This window comes from Lygodium microphyllum, chromosome 28 (assembly GCF_053477565.2).
Source record: "Lygodium microphyllum isolate KBCC chromosome 28, Lygodium_microphyllum_v1.1.10, whole genome shotgun sequence".
NCBI lineage: Eukaryota > Viridiplantae > Streptophyta > Polypodiopsida > Schizaeales > Lygodiaceae > Lygodium > Lygodium microphyllum.
This window is the reverse complement of record NC_141162.1, coordinates 99481495-99504511: the sequence shown is the minus strand read 5'-3', so window position 1 is coordinate 99504511 and position 23017 is coordinate 99481495. Positions and strand designations below refer to the sequence as shown.

Genomic DNA, 23017 nt, shown 5'->3' with positions numbered 1-23017 from the left:
TTCTCCTTGGCTATGTGCTTTCTACATTCAGTGATGCATCTTGGCTTTTTGCAATAGTGGCACTTGCCCTTTTTGGCTTGTGTGCCCCTGTGTTTCTTGCTACTCTATGAAGCACCTGATGTCCCAGCGCTTTGCGGAGCACTTTTAGCTTGGCTGCCCTTGCCCTTTTGCTGTGTCATAAAAGCTCTATTTTGGTCTATTTTACTGAAATTGCTCTATTTTGGCAAAATTGGCTTGTTCTATGCATAACAGAGAAAATACAGATGTGTGGTTGATGCTTTGAGCACAAAATTTTGGGGCTTTTGACTGTTCGTGTCAAATTTTATGCCCGTGGGTACATGTACAATAGAAATTGCAGCTAAAATTTGGGATTTCTCATGTAATGTGATGCATATGCCCTTGGAATAGCTGTAATCAGTTGGATAATGCTGTAGCACATGGTTTGGTGCTTCTGAAAATTTAATTACAGATCTGAAATCTGTGCTTCTACGTGGTCATTTATTGCTGGTTGGTACTTGTTTGTACCTTGGTTACTAGGGTGATAGTTTTGGGCCTGCATTTGTTGATTTTTTTTTTTGGTCACATTTGGGCTAAAAATCATGGCTAGCAACAATGATAGTAGTAATCTGATGCACATAAAGAAGCTTGAAGGAGCACATAACTTTGTAGTTTGGCAAAAGCAGTGCTACAATATCCTATTGCAAAAGAAGCAGGCAAAGCCTATCAAAACCAAAGGGGCAAAGTCAGCGGACATGGAATAGGAAGATTGGGATGAGTTAAATGAGCTTGCACGCTCAACCATCAAGCTATCGATTTCTGATGCCTTGCTGTTTAACATTGAAGGTTTGGATTCTGCATATGCTATATGGACTAGACTAGAAGAATTGTATGCACAAAAGAGTGCTGCAAGCAAAGTGTATTGGCTGAAAAAGCTTATGGATTTGTGTATGAAAGAGGGTACAGCAATGTCTACTCAGCTGAGTGAGTTTAACTTTATTTTTAGCCAGCTGGTTGCCTTGAAATTCATGATTGATGAGGAATTTAAGGCTACTTTCTTGCTTTGCACTCTACCAGAGAGTTGGGATACATTTAGGACTGCTATGAGCAATTCTAATGTGATCCTTTTGTACGCTAATGTAGAGAGTGCTCTACTCATGGAAGAAATGAATTGGTAGAACAATGCATCCAGTAAGTCTTCTAGTGCTTTGCATACTAGGGGCAGATCACAGCAGAAAGGCAAATATGATAGCAAGGGATGCAGTAAACCACGTGGCAAAGATTTTGAATGCCATCATTGTGGCAAGAAGGGTCACTTTAAACGTGACTGCTACAAATGGAAGAAAAATAATGGAAAAGGCAAGAAGATAGATGATAGCAAGGAAGAGAAGAAGGACAGTCAGCCTAAGAAGAGCAGTGTAAAAATTGAAGAGGTGAATGTAGTCACTCATGACAGTGATAGTGGGAGTGACGTACTCTTTGTCTCTTCACACTTTGGTACACATGCTTTACTTGCAGATACAGATGATGATATGCATACCTGGATTTTAGATTCAGGTGCTTCCTTTCATGTCACCTCTTATCGTGAGTGGTTCTCTGCCTATATAGGGGGTCGATATGGTGTTGTCCATCTTGGGGACAACCATGCATGTGAGATTGCAGGTATCGATAGTGTGCAGTTACAGTTTCAGCATGGCTCTGTCTTTATGTTTCAGCATGTACGGCATGTACCTCAGGTCAAGAAGAGCTTGATTAGCACATGGCAACTAGATGATGATGGTTTTCATACCACCTTTGGTGATGGAAAATGGAAGATCTGTAAGGGAGCTAGGGTTATTGCCAGAGGTTGCAAGAGTGATACTTTGTATCCACTTCATGTATCTAGTGTGCGTGACCATGTTGTTACCGTGACCGAGCAGCTAGGTGTTTCTTTGTGGCATGGCCGGTTGGGACACATGAGTCAAACATGAATGAAAGTGCTTTCTCGTTTGGATTACTTGCCTTGTCTTCATTATGCTGATTTTGAGCACTGTGATCATTGTATTTATGGCAAACATGCACAGACGTCTCATAAAAAGTCTCTTTCTTTGAAATCTTCTCCTCTAGAGTTAGTACATTTGGATGCATGTCAAATGCCGGATTATCTTTAGGAAGAAATATTTTGTCACCTTTGTCGATGATGCTACACGGAAGGTATGGGTTTACCCTATTCGTAGCAAGGATGAAGTGCTTAACAAGTTTAAAAAATTCTTGGCATTGGCTGAAAATCAGACAGATAAGATACTTAAGTGTCTTCTCTGATAATGGTGGGGAATATGTGTCCAAGGCCTTTCAGGCATTTTGTGACAGCAAAGGGATAAAGAGGAAGCTCACTGCCCCTCATAATCCGCCCCAAAATGGAGTTGCAGAGTGTATGAATCGGACCATATAGGATAAGGTCTGTACAATGTTGTCTCATGCTACATTACCCCATGGTCTTTGGGCAGAGGCTGTTATGACATTTGTTCACTTAATTAATCGGTTACCAACTAGGTCTTTGGGGGGGGGGGGGAGTTCCGCAAGAAGCGTGGTTGGGCAAGGCACCTTCATATGCTCATATGAAAGTGTTTGGCTGCGAGGCTTTTGTGCACATTCGTAAAGAAAAACACAACAAACTTGAGCCAAAGTCCTGTAAATGCATTTTCCTAGGATATGATGACGAGGTGAAATGGGGTATAAATTGTGGGATCCCGAGAAAAGGAAAGTAGTATGCAGCAATGACGTTATCTTCCGGGAAGATCGCATGCATAAACAGGCCGAAAAGGCTAAGGAGGTTTGTAGGGTTGTATTCCGGAAAGAAATACCTTTTGGACAACAAAATGTGCCTGTTGTACAGCAGCAAATACCTACTGTAAATGAACTTGTAAATGCAAAAAATAATGTTGGAAATGATCAGCTAGCTATTGCCCATGATAATGAGCCACTACATGTGCAGGAACAGGCAAGACAACAAGCTATTAATGTTGATTTGCAGGCTGAAATGCCAGGACAGCATGCTGAAAATGGAAATTTGCAGGAACAGGCAGCAAACAATGATCATTGGGTTAGGAGATCGTCTAGGTCTACTAGACAACATGATAGATTTGTTCTTGGTACAAATAATGTGGTTGAATATGTCATGTTGACACGCTGTGTTGAACCGTCTTGCTTTAAGGAAGCAATGGACAGACAGGACAGCAAGAAATGGTATAAAGCCATGTTGTGAGAAATGGAATCTCTTGAGAAAAATGACACTTGGGACTTGGTGTAGTTGCCTAAAGGGCAGAAAACACTTCCATGCAAATGGGTTTACAATATGAAGGTCACTTCTGGTTCCTCACCAAAGTACAAAGCAAGATTGGTTGCAAAGGGGTACAAGCAAGAGCATGGAATTGACTTTGATGAGATTTTCTCTCCTGTAGTCAAGATGACTACATTGAGAATCATTTTGGGCTTGGTTATAGTTGAAGATATGGAGCTCATACAGATGGATGAAAAGACTGCATTTTTACATGGTGATTTGCATGAGGACATATATATGAAGTAGCCTGAAGGGTTTGTTGAACAAGGGAAAGAAAAGATGGTACGTAAACTCAAAAGGAGTTTGTATGGGGTGAAACAAGCACCAAGAGAATGGTATCATAAGTTTGATAGAGCTGTCCACAAACTCAATGTAAAAAACTATCAAGTGGAGGTGATTGCTTGCATAAATAGTGCAGTAAATTGCAATTATAGCATGCTGAAAATGAAGTACAATAGTAAGAGATCAATGCCAAAGAGGGGCAATCACTGATACAAGACAAGCTGCAATTGCCAGGGAATAGCTCCAACTAGTAGTGGGGGAATGTGATTGGCACCAAGAGCTCTCAAAGGATCAATGTGTTAGACTGAGATACATCCCATAGGTATAACCATCATGCATAGAGTAGGTCTCAAGGATAATAGAAGAGATTAACCAAAGACAAAATGGACTGAGCAATGTAACGGAAGCTCAATACATAGCTAACCAAGATGCATATATCATTGACAACATTGTGACAGAGATAGGTGATGGTCTAAAATCAATGTGAGATTATCCCACTAAGCATCAATGGTGTATATAAAGCATAACGAGAGCATGTACATGCTACCAAGTCCCATGGTCTCATTGTAAGACCCTCAAGCTCAACTGCGTAACCAAATGCTCAATGTAACATCCAAGTGTCAAGCAATGATTCCTAGTGGAACAAAAGTCAAATGCTAGATGAGCAAACAAGGCTTAAAACATTGTGTGAAAGGCATCCATACATCTAAGATCCAAGTAGCATATATCCGGGAGTATCTGACCCAAGTAACTTGCAAAGCTTTTATTGTAGCATCCAATGACTATACATACTAATGAATGATGACCAATGTCAAGAGTCAAAGCTCCAATCTTAGCTTAAGAGCATGTAAAGAGCATAACCAAGCATGTAAGATCAATGGTATACCCGAGTGTAGCATCCAAAGTGCTCGGGAAACATCAACAAGCAATAGGCATGAAGTTTCTCTAATAAAATAGCATCCAACCCTGCTTATTACAACAATAAAAAACCTTTGTAAAATTGAGAAAATAAGTGCTCAAATCAGTCTCATAGCATTCCAATACATTGGCATCGCATCCGCAAATGAGCCGGCGTCAAATAGACATCTGGGGAAGCATAAGTGACCTCCAAACAATGAGGTAAGTGCTGTTTTGAACTATATCACTTCAAACTATCACAAACTATGAGTCAATGGCTGATCCTGGGAGCTTCATTAGAATCACAAGACCAATGTCGGGGAAGAGTCCACAAGGTTTCCAAGTGCCGGGAGCAGTGCCATCAGCTCAAGGATGGGCCTAAGAGTGTCAAGAAGTGGGCGGCAACAACATGCTCAATTCACGCTATTGCTGTTGCTCTTTTTGCTACTCTTGTTGATGGGAATGGGTTTGGGGACGCACCTCAGGGGACTTAGATAAGTTCAACCTTGGCCTGGAAGAAGCCAATACAAGTTGGATAAAGCAAGAGATCAAAGCTCACCTCGAATGGAAGAAGCCATGGCTGCCATTGAAACTGTGAGGTGAAGGTATCCTCCACAAGTGGCAGGTTGGGCTTGAGCTCTCGGGGAAGATGGCTCTGATAATAGCTAAAGAGAGTGAGCCCTAAAGTGGAAGCATGGAGCGGAAGCAAGAGCTATGGTGAGAGGAGCAAGAGCAAGAGAGAGAGTGGGAACTCCAGCAGTCACAATGTGTGACTGCCCTTTCCTTTATTCAAATGTCACTGAAAGAATAAAGAATGAAGTGATAGTGATAGGCGCTCGCCACTTGTAGTATACAGGTGTGTGGGTAACTAATATACGGTGCAGTTACTGCCATGACATGTATTTTTGAAACCTCACTTAACATGTGGATTAATTTTTAATCACATGATTAAGTAAAAGTTACACATGTGAGGTGCAACTGGGGCTAGAATAAATTTACTAGCCTGGGACCCGAGAAAATCATAGGATGTCAAAGGCAAAAAGTCTCTACAAGTTATGTTGCACAGATACTTGGTGGTATCTAGTGTCAATTGTTAGCCTAGGTCATTCATTTGGCCATAAGTGTTAGTTGGTGACACTAGAGATGTGGCGTTTAATGGTACCTAATGCCGATCTAATGGTCAAAGATGGCACAGAGAGGCTCGAGAGTGGAAGATACCTAGCCAATTTAATTATTGGCCAGTCAGATTATTTTTCTAGGACACCAAAATAATTATTAGATTAATTTTCAGTAATTAAAGGCTGAAAATTAATATTTAATGATGGATAAAGTTGGGAAAACCATTTGGGAAGGCTGCCATTTGGCAAATTTGCCCATACAGATTGGTAAAAGGCTGAAGAAGAGGAAAAACGAAATCATTCTTGCTGTAGCAAATGTGGAAGAGTTGTGAGCAGCCATGGCCAGCCTATTTTCAGCCATTGCAGCCAGCCACGAGTGAGTTTTGAGGAGACGATTGTAGATTCGGACCCTCCACAGTTGAGTGATTGCATCTAGGTACAAGGTGACAGCCGATTTGGATGTCTGAGTTGTAGGCGACAGCATTTAATGCTGTTGTGGCAGGGCAGCAGCTGCATTTGACTGATTTTCAGTCATTCTTCGCAACAAAACTCTGAATTTTCTCTCTCTACAGCCTTCTCTCTCATCTCCCAACCATTTCATAGCCTTGCTCCAAAGTTCTCAGCATTTGGACCCTTGAAGGCTGTGAAATTGCAAATTTCTTTGCTGTACAACAGAAATTAAGGTTTAGCAGCAGCCTCGCGTAATATCCCTGCCCCCTCTGTGCATAGAAACCCCCCTCCCCCCCCTCCCTTTCTCTAAAAATAAATAGAAATAATTGAAAATTTTTAATCCTCCCCCCTTGTCGTTGCCGAACAGGTGGCGAGGGGAGGAAGAAGGAGATGATGCCCATGAAGTTGAAGTGGAGGAAGACGATGATCACGACGATGATGAAGGAGAAGACGATAACGAAGATGAAGTTAAAGGCCCCACGAGATCGAAAGAGGGAATGGGAGAAGAGGATGCCATTGGACACGCTGGCACAGAGAGAGAGAGAGAGAGAGAGAGAGAGAGAGAGAGAGAGAGAGAGAGAGAGAGAATCTTCTAGGAGGCTCTCCTTCTCTTCCCCTCCTTAGAGGGTGACCACACGCAATTACCTTTTTTCCTCTTCTTTGTGAGCCAATCCCCCCCGATCGCAATAGAAGAGTCGCCTTGGCACACACTCTCTGATGAGAGAGAGAGAGAGAGAGAGAGAGAGAGAGAGAGAGAGAGGAGGCTCTCCTTCTCTTCCCCTCCTTAGAGGGTGACCACACGCAATTACCTTTTTTCCTCTTCTTTGTGAGCCAATCCCCCCCGATCGCAATAGAAGAGTCGCCTTGGCACACACTCTCTGATGAGAGAGAGAGAGAGAGAGAGAGAGAGAGAGAGAGAGAGAGAGAGAGAGAGAGAGAGAGAGAGAGAGAGAGAGAGAGAGAGATTCATAAGCTGAAAGTATGGCTCCAAAAGGAAGGATGACACGCACCAACGGTAATCCCGCATCCAACAATAGAGCCACTGGTCAGAGCGTTGCAGTTAATACAAATACAACGTTGGTAAGGATAATTCATCTCCGAATGCCCAAGTACTAATTTCCATCTCCTCTATTTATTGAGACATAGATTATATCGCTTTGGCACGCACATGAATATGAGTAGCTTGAAATTATTTTTCAATGGTTATGTGCTCGTAGGGAATCATAGGATAATTCTTTCCCATCAGGTTCACCATAACCATAAATGACCGTGCATAGATTTATGCATATGGTGCATTGAAATTTGCACAAATCCTTGTATAAGATAAAAACATTGAAAAAGGATAAAATCCCAAATATTCGCAAGATTGAGTCTTTAAAGTGCATGTATCAAGAGAAGTAAATTGCATCTAGATGCTATGCAACAAATTCATACATAGCATGAAAAGCATATAAGATTGTCGACTCTCTCTTCTTGCAAATTGGTAGTTATGCTTTCACCACATTGAAGGTATATGTTGCAGCTTGCACGCCCGATGGATTGCATGGTAAGCAATCTAGCCTAAAGGAAATTCATCCTAGAAACTATAGATCTTTGACCAAGCTCTTGCTAATATCATGAACTAATAGCTTATATTTAATAGATTGGGATCTTGATGATGTGCATAGTTAGTACAAACAATGATCATAAGGTTTAAAGCTAAGATGCCTTGAGATCCGTCTGATAACTACTATGTTTATCGATCCAATTCGGGGTTAGGCTAGATATAAACAACAACTCCAAGCCTCAAAGGCAAGTGGAGAGCCCAGGGATTGGGAAACCCTAAGTCAAAGGAAAGACCGATACTTTTATACTTGTTAGGAAGAATGTTGGGTTGTTGATCAATGTAAGTGATCAATAGAACCTACATCTTGTATAGTGTACGAGACCTTAACATATGCCTTAGCCGAAGGGAGTGTTAAGTAAATTTTACATAGAATCACTCTTAGATCCCAAGGGGGAGAGCGAATATGTGATGGAAATGTTATCGCATCTATTCTTGCATTGTTTTGAAAAATACAATTGGTTTTGTTGGTTGATCAGACAACATCCTAAATGCTTTTACATTCAGCTAATTGTTGGATTGTCGTCTGGATGATTATTCCAAGTGCTTGTGATTGATGGTAAATTCATGGCAGGGGTCTGTGATGACAAATTGCCATGAGGATAAATAAACGTTTTCTTGGAAGATGATATTAGGGCTGATTGCCTTGATTGTGCTTGATTCTTAAATGAATTAATTAATGAAAGGTTATTTGCACGGGTGGATCATCTCCAATATTGCATTGCGGATATACCTGAAAAGGGTACTGCTCGATTCATTGGCCGAAGGTTGAGTGGTTAAAAGGCCAACCACGGAAATAATGTTTTCACTCCTAGGCAGCTTGCGGGTCAGGTGGAGCTCGGGACACCCCTTGTCAAGTCTGGAACGGAGCTGAAGACCTCCGTGGCCCCAACGTCTGTGGCGTTGGAAGATCCTATTCTAGATAAAGGATGGAAATTGTGGTGCCATGTGATTTGGACCAAGTACTTCTGCAGGGTAGAAGTGACATATAAATTCTCCTGTATGGGCATGAGACAAAGATTAACTTGAAGATAAGTTAAGGAACTTGTTTGCTAAAAGGACTGCTTGCTCTGTATTCGTGTCTGTGCTATAAATTACACGAATGAACCTTGTTTCCTAAAAGGATTAATTAAAGAAGTTGATTTTAAATGTCACACATAATTTTGGTAGGACCTAATTAAATAACTAAAGAACGCCTATTGAGGCAAGCGGGTGGGTGGAATTCCCGACGGGTCAGTCCTACTGCAGGATGGTCCTAGAAAACTGGGAGGCTTCTCACAAGGTTTTACTGACGTCTGATCCTTAGGAATTGTTAGGTTAAAACCCTGATTCATGCCGTTTTAAGGAACCAGAATGGGACTATGCCCTACGGTACGGGTAGAGAGGTTGAGCGGCGCATCCCTCTCGTTTTCCATTCTCCTTGAACCAAGTGCGGCATGGATATGCTTCGGCTAAGTATCTTTGCGTGAAGTAGGATGTCCAGGACTCGATGCTAGAATGCTATCAGGAGACCTTGACCACTAGGAACCTAAATTTTAGGTCGATCCCAATGGGTTCGACTGTGAACGTTCTGTTGCGAGGCGGAATTGAGAAACCCTAGGCGACAAACCCCGTAACATTCCATGGGAGTGCTGGGCAATGGCGCTTAGATTCGTCTCTCAATGGAATGCTAAAAACGTACATGGACAACCGATAGGCGGGTACGGTACACCTCGGGAAGCGTGCCAAAAATTGGAAGCTCCAAGACTTGGATTTTTCAGGGTTGAAGGTGAATTTCATCTAAATTCAGGTGGAGGACTAGCCAGCCATTGAATTTGGGGAATTTCCATTGTCTATGAAGTGGATGAAGGCCAATTAAGTGTCCGAATCAAGGGGCAAATTAGATTGAAGACTTGTTGGTCACTTTGGACAGCAAGGGGAGTTTGGATTGCAAAGGGGATCGGGGGAATCCCATTGGAAATCAACTTATTCTTCAATAAAGCTAAATAAACATCGAACGGGGCGCCAATTTTGGGGCCAATCGGGTGTGCATTGTCCAAGATCAGTAGGTAAATTTGTATTTATTGTTTGCTGCCATAATTAAGTTGTTATCAGGGATTTACCACCCATCCACGGAAGGAAGGCTGATTTTAGGTACTGTCAGTGTAACTAATACACGGGCGGCTAGGCGCAGGTGCCTTTATCCCCAATATTCTTCACTGTCGTCATAACTCATCCTTTTGTGGGAGCTGCGAGATTGGTCATATGGAGCCATGATGGCTTTGGTTTCGTCGTTGACTGTCTGATGGTGATCATGTGGATATGCACACATGGTTTATTAGTCTTCAGCGGTGTTGATCTTGAGAAAGGTGACATGCTTGATTAATCTGGTAAAGTGGGGGAATGTGGAAGGTACAGTGTTAAAGGGTGGCATTCCCCCTAATGATGCACCAAGAGGTGGAGTGAATGCAGGGTAGATAGATTGTGGAATGGGGAATAAGAAAGTGTTAGGAGCGGAGATGGAAGATCCAACTCCTAGTGTACTTTGAACGGAAGTGGAATGTAATCCAAGATTTTGGAATGAAGATGTGAGTAGATTAGAATGTGGAGAAAATAGTGGTGGGATGGGAGGGAGTTGAGAAGTATGGTATACTTGCTCAAATGAAACGGATGGTAAAGATATATTTGATAAAGAATATTTGCTTTGAGAGCCTTCTCTATTAAAGTTAACATACTGAAAATCATTTGGATCCTACACAACAAAATAAGAAATAGGAGAGGGTTTTGGCTCATATGACTCAAAAGGGTTACAGAAACTTGACGTAAGGCTTAGCTAAGATAAAGGAGATGGATCGCTAGATGCGTCGAATGTCGTGGTCTCTCCAAGATCAGAGAGGTAGCCAATCTCACTAATCAGTTGAGACAGAGTAGTAGCACTTGTTGGAGAAGTGTAAACGGAATTGTACGTGATGCACAAATACTCCTCAAACTCTTTATTTGTAAGCTGACCAAAATGGGAAGAAGAAGATGGTAAAGGTGAAGGTGTGTCTATCTCCTCCTCAAGACCATAATACCTTCTCAGAGCCTCGAATGATGGAGAAACATAGTATATAGGATTCCTTGAAGAAGGTGCTTGAGACATTACGAGTCAGAATCGAGTCACGTGTGAGTCTTGCATAAAAATTGGCCTCCACAATCACTGTAGGATACTCTTTAGAAGAGCACCTGCTCTGATATAATGTGAAGATATGCTAGGGTTTGCATTGAGGAAACACAACATGTACAACCAAGATTTAAACACAAAGACTCAGACAGAGAGAACCAAAACTCAAACCCTAAATGCAAAATGCAAAAACTCAAAACTCAATTATAGAGACAAATACAGAGAGAAGAAACTCTGAAGTGAATGAATGCTGTAAATGAATGTAAGAGTGTATAGAATGCTCAAGGGCAGAACAATGAAGTGTCAAAGAGTAAAAGTGATTGGAGACAGATCTTGAGTGTTGTAACCACCGGTCGGAGATGAGAGAGTGCTGAATAATGAAGGACAGCAGGCTGGTCACCAAAACACAGTAGTTGGAGGCTGAAATCTGGTAAACATAGCAATGTATCACCAAAGAAGGCTGAAAACTAATCACCCGAGATAGAGAACCGTCAGGCTGCGATAGGAGGTGTTTGTTGACAATCTATTGGACAACAAAAACGCAGGTACTGTAGTAGTCGCCTGGTGGGAGAGATGGCAGCAGCCTGTCGCCTGGCACCAAATGCTGAAGACATAGGCTGATTAGGTGTTATGATGATGCATTAGATGGAGACTTCCAAAGAGTAGGGCAGTGGCTAAAAACAGGCTGCTTAGGGTTGGATAGTGATGGGCTCCAATTGGTGATGGTTGGATAGCAGATAGTAGGTGGTCGATGGTTGAAATTTGTATGGTAGAGTGAGAAACCTACACAAAAGGATGAAGATTGAATGGTGGGTAGTCCATCTATTTATAGATGCTGAAGGGTACCCCAAAAAATTAGGGTTTTGTGGGCCACTGAAACTCTCTCGAACTGCGTTACCAAATTTTTGTTTTCATTAATTAAGCGTGTTTTGGGGCTGCTTAAAAGTGCTAATCAGCTCTAAAGCATGTTTTAGCTCAACACACTCATGTTGGATGGGGTAACTTAGATTGTGGGCTGAGTATGTTGAGTCTCGATGCTTCACTATAGGCCATGGCATTACCTTCTACAGAGGATGGGTGCCTTGTGCTTTGTTCTACTATATAGGAGGCAGTTTGGCTTGGTTGGTTGTTGGTGGAGATTAGCTTTCAACAAACAGGACCCACTCGGTTGTGCGGATAACCAGAGTGCCCTAGCTCTGGCTAAGAACCCAATGTTTCACGCTTGCATGAAGGATATTGAGGTTTAGTACCATGTTGTTTGGGAGTAGATTGTGGATTTGGAGTTAGCAATGGTCCACTGGATCTCTTCACAAAGCCTTTGTCACAGGCTTCCATACTTCATCACATGAGGTCTTTGGGTCTTTAGATACTCCCCAAGATTTGAGAGGGGGTGTTAGCTGGCACTATATTTTTTGGTGCTCTCATTGACACCTTGGGCTCCGTGTAGGGACTGATGAGTCCACCTTTCTATTCAGCTTTTATTCAGAGTTCAGTGCAAAGTTTTTTCTCTTCCATTCTCTTCTTTCATTGCAATCTTTTTGTTATCTTGTCTCTTTGTGTTTGTGTTTTTCTTCTGTTGCGCACTCTCATAATATGTGTGCTTATCAAAAGACTGTGCATGAGGATATCCTTAGGTAGCTAATGGGATGGCTATGGGATGTGTCTGATTGAAGCAATATCAATCCACTAAGGTATATTTCTGCTTGGATATAAAGATCCCATCCCCATGATGGACATCTCCATGCCCAAGAAGTAAGAAAGTTGATTGAGATTGTGGTCATTTCAAATGTGGAGCAGAGCTGTGCCTTTATATCCGCAATGGTATTGGAATCTTAGCCAATGATCAATAGATCATCAACATAAAGAAGAATATAGTTGACCCCCTCTAAAGTGGTTTTGATGTACAAGTTCGGGTCAAAAGTGATAGAACGATGTCCATGAGATCTAAGAAAATTGTTCATTCTATGGAACCATGAAGGTGATGCCTTGCTCAACCCATAAAGGGCTTTCTAGAAATGAAACATCTTATTTTTGTGGTTTGGAGGAGAAAGCCCAAGAGATTCCTCCACGGCTCCTTCGCATAGACTTCCTTCTCCAAATAACCATTCAAAAAGGCGCTTTTGACGTCCATTTGATAGACATGCCTACCATGATGGGAGGCCAAGGCAATTAACAAATGGAATTATGTCAATTGCGCTATGGGCGCAAAGGTTTCCTCACAGTCAATGCCTTGTCTTTGTCGAAATCCTTGTACCACAAGGTGAGCCTTGTATTTATCCAAGGATCCATTAGCTTTCAATTTAGTTTGAAAGATCCATTTGGTTCCAAGGATCTTCTTATGCCCTAGATGATCCACTAAGTTTTAGGTTTCATTTTGGTCAATGCTCTAAAGCTCCTTTTCCATGGCCTCTCACCATTGGGGATGCTTTAGAGCCTCTTGCCAATTATTTGGCTTAGAGTGTACTTGGTAATTTTTTGTAAAGACAGATGCATATAGAGTAGTAGACATGAGCATAGCAAATTGTCTGTCCCTCTAAGACTATATTCGGTGGAAAGATCCCCCAAACCTATATGGTTTGCTAGTATTGACGAGGTAAGGGGCCCTTGGGAGGGGACATGGGAGTCCAAGACTTTGTAGGTGGATTAGGAGCTGAAAGAAAACAAGGCTCAAATGACATGGTCTCATGTAGTGTAGGTTGAGGGGTAGGCTTAAAGGTCTCGGCTAGTGCAGGGGGCTGGCCGCTGCACGATATTCCTCTCGTCAAACACAACATTTCTTCTTTGTAGGATGTGGTTCATTTTAGGATCAAATAACTAGTATACCATTGGAAGAGTAGTCTACAAAAATCAAGAGCTTTGCTTTGGGTGTGGACTTACTAATCTTGCCATTTGGAGTATACATGTGCATATGACTCCAAAAAGACTCGAAGATGAGAAATAGTAGGTTGAGTGTCATATAATGCCTTGAAGGGGATCTTACAAGGAATTTTTGCAATCAGGCACTGGGTTAGGATGCATATTGAAGTGTTAACAACCTCATACCATAGATGCTCATGGAGCTTGGTTGCGAACAACATGGAGTAAACCATGTTCATCAGAGTCTGGTTCCTATGCTCCATGACTCCGTTTTGAGAGGGGAAGTTGGTAGAGGTGAGCTAGCACTGAATGCCATACTCTTGTAAGAAACTAGAGAATTGGTGGGGGACAAACTCTCCACCATTGTTACTCCTCAATGTTCCAATACGGACACCCATTTGATTTTGCACTAATTGCACTAATTGCACCCATGTAGAGAAATATGAGAAGGCTTCAGATTTACCATTGAGAAAGACACCCACATATATCCCAAATAGTCATCCACTAATAGAATGAAGTATAATGCACCATTTTAAGGTTTGTTGTGGATGCCGTCCCACTAAGGCCAACTTGAATCAATGGAAGGGGTGGCTTAGCTCTATGTGTGGTCTATTGAGGCTATGGTGTGCAATGTTGTTTTCCCAATTGACGGGCTTTATAGATGTCCTTGGACAGTTTTAGGCATTGAAGACTCTCAATCATCAATGATGAGACAACTCATAAGTAGAGTCATACTCAAGGTGTTATAAGTGAAAGTGCCAAAGATGCACCTTGTTCGTAGGATTCCTAATAACAATTAGGCCGCATAGTCAATAGAATTCAGAGTCCTCAGTAGTTGGATGGGATTGAAATTGTGGCATCAAATAAAGGCCATTAGGTTACACTTCACTGCAAGCAATCACTAAACCAGACATGGCATCAAGTACCTCGACTGTGGTCACTGTAAATTGTAAAGAAAGCTGCTCTCCCCAAGCAGCAAAGCTGATGGACGGATAAAAGGTTCACCCCCATTAACTCGATGCTGCGCTTTGAGTTGCTACCAACATTACTGCTCCATCTAACTCGTAGGCCAGACCCACATACGTTATCTTTTCATTGTCCGGTCACATAGACCTCATTTGACATACAAGTTAGGACCTTTGCCCAATCAATGTCCGGGCTTAGAAATGGCTTCCCCTCATAATGGGGGCCTTACAACTTTGAGCACCATGGATTGTTTGGTGGCACCTTTCGTGGATGGGGCATTGAGCTTATTTGACAGTTTCTCTAGGTTGCCAAATAGAGTGGGTTTTGGTTTTGTTTGTTCAATATGCCTTGATCATTGAAGCACCTTTCCACATTGGTTCTTTATGTTTTGGGCATCCTTTTAAAACATTAAACACAATATTGTGAACTGAATTGTTGCAGTGGAAGAATAAATCACTTAAATGTGATTCAGTATGGGTTGTTTCTTAACAAATTCCTGTTTTTTAATGTTGATTGCAGGTTCTTATCATGGGAGAGATGTCAGATCTATGATGGTATGAATGCAAGGCTCTAGATGATGTTACACTGCAGTTTGACAAAGTTTTCCATTGCTGCTCTCTGTTTGCTGCATTTGTTTCTGGGCACGGGTTTTTCTAATTTTTGATTTTACGTAACAATTGACTGGTTGGGAATCCAATTACAAGACAAGGAGAAATTTAGTGGATGCTGACGAAAATGGAGCTGAGGCATCGAAGTGAGTGCTACTTTTGAAATGGTTTTGTGATTTTTATACCTGATGTCCATATGTAATGTTGTGTAAAATTTTTCATTAAACCATCATGCATGAAGGTAAAAATTAAGTCTTTTTGCAGAAGAGAGCTTTTGAGGGCCATGGATGTTCGACTGATTGCCTTGAGGCAGGAACAAAGTTTGGCTTTTTCTCGTGCTGTTGCAGCTGGCTTCGACAGCAGCAAGATGACTAATTTAATGGCTTTTTCTGAACATTTTGGTGCAGAACGTCTCGGGTATGTGAAACTATGTGAATGAGGCATTTTGCAATTTGGGTGTCTTTTTCTTGTGGGAAAATCACTAAAATTGCACATTATGTTTTTCTGTTAAGTCTCAAGTGGATCTATTTATCATATGCTCATGGCTTGAACAAGGGGCTTGTCTGTAGTGTTTGACCTGAGCTGCTCTTGCAACTATTCAATCAACTGACCTTTATATCTGTGTATGTATTGTCTTCCTTAGTGCTGCCTGTGTGCAATTCATCATGATATCCAGAAAGAGACAAACTTCACATGCAACTGTAGAGGTATTAGAGTTGCCCTCTGATGAGATTGGATCAAGTGGATCTGACATGTCATTGGCAAGTGGCAACGAAGTTAACTCAGCAGAAGAAGAACCAGAACCAGTTTCTCCTCGGTCCAGAAATTCTGTAACCTGGCCAAATAAACACGAAGGAAATTCTCCTTATGCCCGCATGAACATTGACAAGGGGGATCAAAAGGTGACTCCACAAGAAACATCTGCTAGTAATATTGGTTCCAGGACAAGGGGCAGCATGGATACAAGGAAACGGTGGGGTCCACCAGAGAGGCTTCAAATAAATTATTTGGAATCTGAAGTGTCCACCCTGGCAGAGCTTGGGGAGACAGAAGAGCCAGAAAGGGGATGCCGACCTCATCCGCATGCAGATAGTGTTCAAGACAGAGATGCTGGTAAGAAATTGCACTGCTAAGTTGACTTTGCAGTGTGGTTGAGTGTAGCATTATGTGATCTGCATCTTAAGTGCCAATATCTTTTAGAAATATGATAGCTAGGTTGTTACTCCCGCTTTTATTTTTCTAGTGGCTTAGTGAAGCATTTTTGAATGCAGCCGTAAATACACCGCAGGATGGAAAGCAATATCTGTCCAAGGGACACAATCAAGGGGATTATGTAAGTGCACCTGCTGGCAAAGGTGGTATGTTCTTTGCGCAACTACAGAAAATGGCACAGCAGGTAGAAGCAAGAAAGTCAGCTGGAGATTCAGATGGAAAAGTTCACTTTACTTCTGTAGGAATGAGTAATGATCTACCAAGGGTGTCTAGTACGTCCTCTCTATCACCAAAACCTTTGAGGAATTTTCCTGGGGTCAGCAATACTTTGATCAGCCAGGCTCCTGGAGATGATGACATTAATGAGCATCACATTCTAAAGCAAAGTTCAACTTCACCAGAAAGAAGGGCCTCATCATCAACTCAAAGACCTCAAGAACATAGCTCTCTGCTTATACATCCAACTTTGGTGTCTAGTCAGAATTCTGATCAATCTGATTCTCAAGATGGATCAAGTGTCAGTAAAGAGAGATTAGAAAAGGCTAGACAGAATGATAGCACTGACAGTCAAGTCAGCAAAGTTAGTGATAACCAAGAAGGTAACTCCTCAAGAAGGCTAAGTGTACAAGCTGCCATTAGTCTCTTTGAGAGCAAGAAGGTGAGTCCAACTGAGGCCAACACCAAAAAACTGGTCAAACAAGAAAGCCAGAAAAGTTTAACAGAAAACGGCAACTCTTCTGCAGCTGGAAAGGCTGTTTTGAGACGATGGAGTGCAATAGGTCTTCCTGTTTCAAGTGACAGTGGTGGGCATGAGAATGTAGCAAGTCCACAGAGTAAAGAGGAAGTAAAAAGTGTAGATAAGTGCAGTTCTACCAAGCAGGAGAAGGACTCCTCAACAACAAACAAGTCTACTTCTGAGATTCAAGATCAGCCTGTTACTGAAAACAAAGCACCACAAAGACAGGAAACATCTTCAACTGTATGTTTGCAATTGAATAATTCAAAGCAGCCAAAGCCTTTGGTTGCTAACCCTTCAAGTATGCCTCCTGGGGATTTTCAAAAGCAATTCAAAGCAGAGCTTGAGAAAAGCCTTGCCAGGGGACCAAGAAACACCAAGGAGGTACAATCTGAGGTGGACTCCGCAAAATTTGTCATGCCAACTGCGAAAGGATCATCAAAAAATGTGAAAGCTGATGTTCAAGGTAAAGACTTTCTTACCTCGAGTGGCAAGGCAGTAGACACGACTGGAAAAATGCAAGAAGAAATTGGAAACTGGAATGATCAAAGTACAAAGCAGGTACCAGCAGACACATCAGTCTCAAACAGGCCTTTGGTAGGTAACTCTACAAGTCAGAAGCAGGGTAATAATGACTCTGATACATCTGCTTCTAAGCCTGAACCCATTGTCAAAACTGATATGGTTAAGGCAGAGAAAAAGGTTGACGATAACAACCAATCTGCCACTAGTGCTGGGCCCCGAGAATTTCCTACTCCAATAGAACAAACTAATGCCAAAGAACCCTCCAACGGTTGGGATGCTTCAGTTGATTTTCACATGCAGGCACTAGTTAGGATCATTGATAACCATGATCCTGCTTTTTGTGATCAGGAATTCCTTCATGAACAGAAAGGAAGATTATATGAGCATTACCGACGGCTTAGAGATGATAGGTTGAGGGCAGTGCATCCTGCAAAGAAGGCAGAAAAAGAGGCTAAGCTTAAGGCTTTGAAGGACACTCTTGAGAAAAGGAAAGCAGAACTGGCAGCAAGAGCTCATAGAGAATCAATGAATAATAGGAGCTGGCTGTCTAAGGAGCAAATAAAAGTTGGCCAAGCTCAAAGGTCAGGCCTTAGCATAGCTCAAGGAGAGCAGGTATACATTCTGGGAATATGATATCTGCCTTCCAGCTTCATTATGTGATTGATGTCTATTCAACCATCATCTTGTTGTGTGATGGTTTTCACATTGTCTAATTAAACCAAGTGGTATGCAATATATAGGCAGATCCAGTAGCATGTGCCATTTCTACATTGCTGAGGGTATGATGAGTAACTTATATTGTTAATTTTCTAGAACTGAGAAGTGTGGTGTAAGTAATGAAGGTCTTGCCAAAAGTGCTTAAATATGTAATTTATTTGCCTTCCTCTTTCTTATTCACATGCTTCCATATTCTCTGTATGTTTACAAGTGAGAGGGAGGGAGGGGGAGGCCCAAATGACCTACGAAACTGTTGAGTTTGGAAATTTTCTATCCACATATTAGGGTGCCTTGGTTCCGATGAGCCATGTCTAGGCTGTTGCAAGTTAGTTATATTTGGCTCCAGTTCAGGTTGGACTGGCTCATCCTTAATGCATGTATATAGGTACCTGCACTTTGTACATGTCAGTTCCTCCATTTCAGCATTTTTGATCTATAGAGCTACTTTGGGATCATTTTGTGAGAACCATGTGGGCTAACAGAGAATGCACAACAGTTTACAAACAACACAACTAACATATGACTGCCAAATGTTCATAACATGATGAATGAATGAATGATACCATGCTCAACCAACAGCAATGTCGTTGGAGTGAATGCAGATGCTTGATGGAGATGTGGAAAAGAAGCCCTGACATCCCTATGTCTCTCTATAAGCAGGCTGGATGGGGGACTGATGGAGGAGTTGAGATGATGCCATGAAAAGCTGGACCGTATTGACCTCTAACAAATCCCTAATGTGAGCAGCTAGCCAATCTTGATGCTGAAGGATCCAGAATCAGAGGTGTAGACAGTCAAACACACCTGTTCTTGGCTGGTTTGATGATATGGTGGGCTGTGATAGCAATGCAGCAGCAGCATAGCTATGTCTTAATGATAGGTCTGTTGAGAAACCCACTTCTTCAATTCACACACTTCAGTTAGGTTTCGCACTGACAGCCCCAAAAAGGGCTGGTGTCCACATTTTGGCCACTTTTTTAGTGGGTGCCCACACAGTGGTGCGCCACCCTAGACAGCTTATGCCTATAAATAGGCAGTCACTTCATTCATTCTTCCCTCTGTCTTCAGTCATTTCCACTTTTACCTACGTTTTTCAGTCTGGAGGCCTTCTCCTTGCCTGACATCATCATCTCCAGCTTGGTGTCAGCATCCTAGCCTTTGGTGACAGTCTCCATCGCCTAGTATCACTGATTTCATCACTCGTCTATCACAGGGGCTGCTGGGATTTGTGTTTCTACAACTTGGCTCCTCCATCACTTGGCGTCACTTGTTTGTTACAGAGTTTGTTGGAACCTGCGTTTTGGCAGCCCATCTCATCCTCCATCATCTGCCGTCATCATTATCCAATTGGCATCACCATCTGGGCTACTCTCCTTGAATTTGACAGCTTCGACACTCTCGGATTTGCATTTTATTGCCCAGGTCACTCCCCAGTGTTAGAGGACTGCGGTTCGCTCCCTTGATAGTTGGTGATCATCTTCCACATCTTCGACGGCATCTGAGGACTGTGGTCCGCTCCCTCAACAATTGTCTTTCACCTTCCAGTGATTACTTCGATAGCCCACTGCCCTGAGGATTGCATTTCACTTCCTTCATTGTGCAGATTTCCCACAGGTGTTGTTGCCCGATTTAGATAGGACAATGCATTTATCTTTTGAGTTTTGGCTCTGTTGTATAAGCTTTTCTTCTCATAGCATGATTCATTGCATCATCATTGTGTTCTTGTGTTTTTGAGTTTCTCTTCTCTCTCAATGTTTGCCATACACACTCTGTGTTACCCCCTGTAAACCCTAGTATCTCTTTGCACCGTTGCTTATTTTTGACATGGTATCAGAGTGCAGGAGCTGAGAGAGCTAAGGACTGTGTTCATCAGAGAAGGCATAGATAGGTTGCGGGTTTGGTATCATCTATTGATTCCCCCCTTCATTTTTGCCGCATCACCAGAGTTTTTGCAGCCCGTCTCGTCCTCCATCATATGGCGTCATCTTTATCCACCTAGCATTATCATCTGGACTGCTCTCCCTGTGTTTGACAGCTTTGACACTCTTGGATTTGCGTTTTGCTGCCCGGGTTACTTCTCGGTATTAGAGGATTGCAATTTGCTCCCTTGATAGCTAGTGATGATCTTTTACATCTCCGACGGCATCAGACGACTGCGGTCCGCTCCCTTGACAACTGTCTTTCACCTTCTAGTGATTACTTTGATAGCCCACTGCTTGGAGGATTGCGTTGAACTTCCTTCACTGTGCAAATTCCCCGCAGGTGCTACTGCCTGATTCAGAGAGGAGAGTGCAATTATCTTTTGAGCTTCGGCTCCACTGTATCAACTTTTTTTTTCATAGCATGATTCAGTGCATCATCACTGTGTTCTTGAGTTTCTGAGTCTCTCTTCTCTCTTAGAGTTAACCGTATACACTCTGTGTTGCTCCCCGCAAACCCTATTGTCTCTTTGCATTGTCACTTATTTTTGACATGGTATTAGAGCGTAGGAGCTCAGAGAGCTAAAGACCTTGTTCATCAGAGAAGGCACAGACAAGTTGTGGGTTCAGCATCATCTACAGATTTCCCCCTTCATTTCTGCTGCATCACCAAGAGACAGAGATACCCTTCTCTTCCTCTTCTACCCACCCACCCTTTTACAGGTTGACACTTTGGTACTATGACTTCTACATAGGCGAATGGACATACCACTGGGTGCTTCTTTTTCAGCATCATGGGAAACCCCTCCACTTGCAGCCATGAACCTTTGCTCCCTACCCCACTAGAGTATATGTGTCTACCCTAGGTGCCCATTGTGCCATCTCTCCCTTTTGGGCCATAGAGTTTATTCTGCACGAGCTTTTAGATTTTTATGCTCAAGGCAATAAGACACATTCGATGCACACTAAGCCCTTTTGAGCAACAAGAGGATTGACTGGTACCACGGCCTCCTTGCGACCACTGCAGATTTGCCCCTTGATTGGGACAATCAATTGGCTTTCATCCGCTTTGATGGAGATGGAAAATGCCCCAAATTCAATTATTTGCTGATCCCTTCACTTGAATAGGCTAAAAACAGCTTCAGCCCTATTGAATCCAAGTCATGGAGCTTCCAATTTTTGGCACGATTCCCGAGGTTGCTGCTAAACCCTAATTTTTGTTGCAGATTAGGTTTTACAACAGAGAAATCTAAAATTTCTCAGCCTCTAGTGATCTCAATGCTGCAATCTTTGGAGCAAGGTTGTAGAAAGGCTGGGAGATGAGAGAGAATGTTGAGGAGAGAGAGGGCATTTTTGACAAGTGGAAGCCTTCCCAAATGGTTTTTCCAGCATTATCCATAATTAAATATTAATTTTCAGTTTTTAAATATAGAAAATTAATCTAATAATTATTTTGGTGCCGTGAAAAATAATGACTGGCCAGTAATTAAATTGGCTAGGCAACTTCCATTCCCGAATGTCTCTGGGCCATCTTTGACCATCAGATTGGCATTAGGTACCATTAAATGCCACTTCTCTTTGCCTTTGACATCCCGTGATTTCCTTGGGTCTTGGGCTCGTAAATTTACTCTAACCCTAGCTGCACCTCACTCGTGTAACATTTACTTAACCATGTGATTAAAAATTAATCCACATGTTAAGTGAGGTTTCAAAAATATATGTCCTCATGACACAAATTCTATTGTTCATCTCGTCTATCATTCCTTACTACAGGTTACCTTTTAGGTGAAAACCTTGGATCTCCGGAATTCTCTTGTTCATCATATCTCTTTTTGCTCCTCTTTCTTCCTCCCTTTTTGGGCCTCAGGGAGGTGTTGAGAAACCCACTTCTTTAGTTCACACACTTCATTTAGGGTTTTGCACTGACAGCCCCAAAAAGGGCTGGTGTCCATATTTTGGCCACTTTTTCAGTGGGCGCCCACACAACGGTGCACTACCCTAAATAGCTTATGCCTATAAATAGGCAGTCACTTCATTCATTCTTCCCTCTCTCTTTAGTCATTTTTCATCGCCCTAGTCAGCTTATACCTATAATTAGGCATAAGTTTCTAGATTTCCTCTCTCTCATAGAGGGGGATTCAAAGTGGGCTATACTCTCTTTGCTCTCAAAGGGGGCTTCTACTTGTTCGGCTTCATAGGGGGTCCTTGCACCTCCACACTTAGGGGAGCATCTCCTCATCATAAAGTAGTCACCTACCATTTACTCTTTTGGGATAGCTGTCCTTGGGCAGTCATTTCTCCTCTTGATACCGAGGATCTTTATAGACTGCCTAGATTGGGGCCTTGGAGGTTCAAGTGCGACTTGGTGATGAGGCCTTCGAATTCCTTCCAGCATGGAGTTAGGGAGTTAGTGGCTTCTCTCCCGAGGTGGAGTTAAGTTCTACCATTCATCCTGTCTACCATTCTTTACTACTACAGGTTACCTTTTAGGTGGAAATCTTGGATCTTCGAGATCCTCTTGTTCATGTATCTCTTTTCGCTTCTCTTTCTTCCTTCCTTTTTGGGCTTGAGAGGGGTTGTTGAGAAACCCACTTCTTTAGTTCATACAATTGATTTAGGGTTTCACACTGATAGCTCCAAAAAAGACTGGTGTCTACATTTTGGCCACTT

General features: G+C 42.3%; 1 protein-coding gene across 2 annotated transcripts in view; it reads left to right on the top strand.

The window, feature by feature from the left end:
* LOC148011793 (uncharacterized) overlaps positions 1 to 23017 on the top strand; it is a 52743-nt gene that overhangs the window by 6816 nt on the left and 22910 nt on the right. For both annotated transcript variants that reach the window (XR_015689328.1, XM_087670294.1), the window contains exons 5-9: positions 15150 to 15184; positions 15335 to 15384; positions 15503 to 15655; positions 15882 to 16351; positions 16510 to 18323. Coding sequence is in view for 1 of the 2 variants with exons in the window: in XM_087670294.1 (XP_087526420.1) it covers positions 15150 to 15184; positions 15335 to 15384; positions 15503 to 15655; positions 15882 to 16351; positions 16510 to 18323 (2522 nt within the window). In the remaining variant the exon portion in view is untranslated. The remainder of the gene's footprint in view (positions 1 to 15149; positions 15185 to 15334; positions 15385 to 15502; positions 15656 to 15881; positions 16352 to 16509; positions 18324 to 23017) is intronic.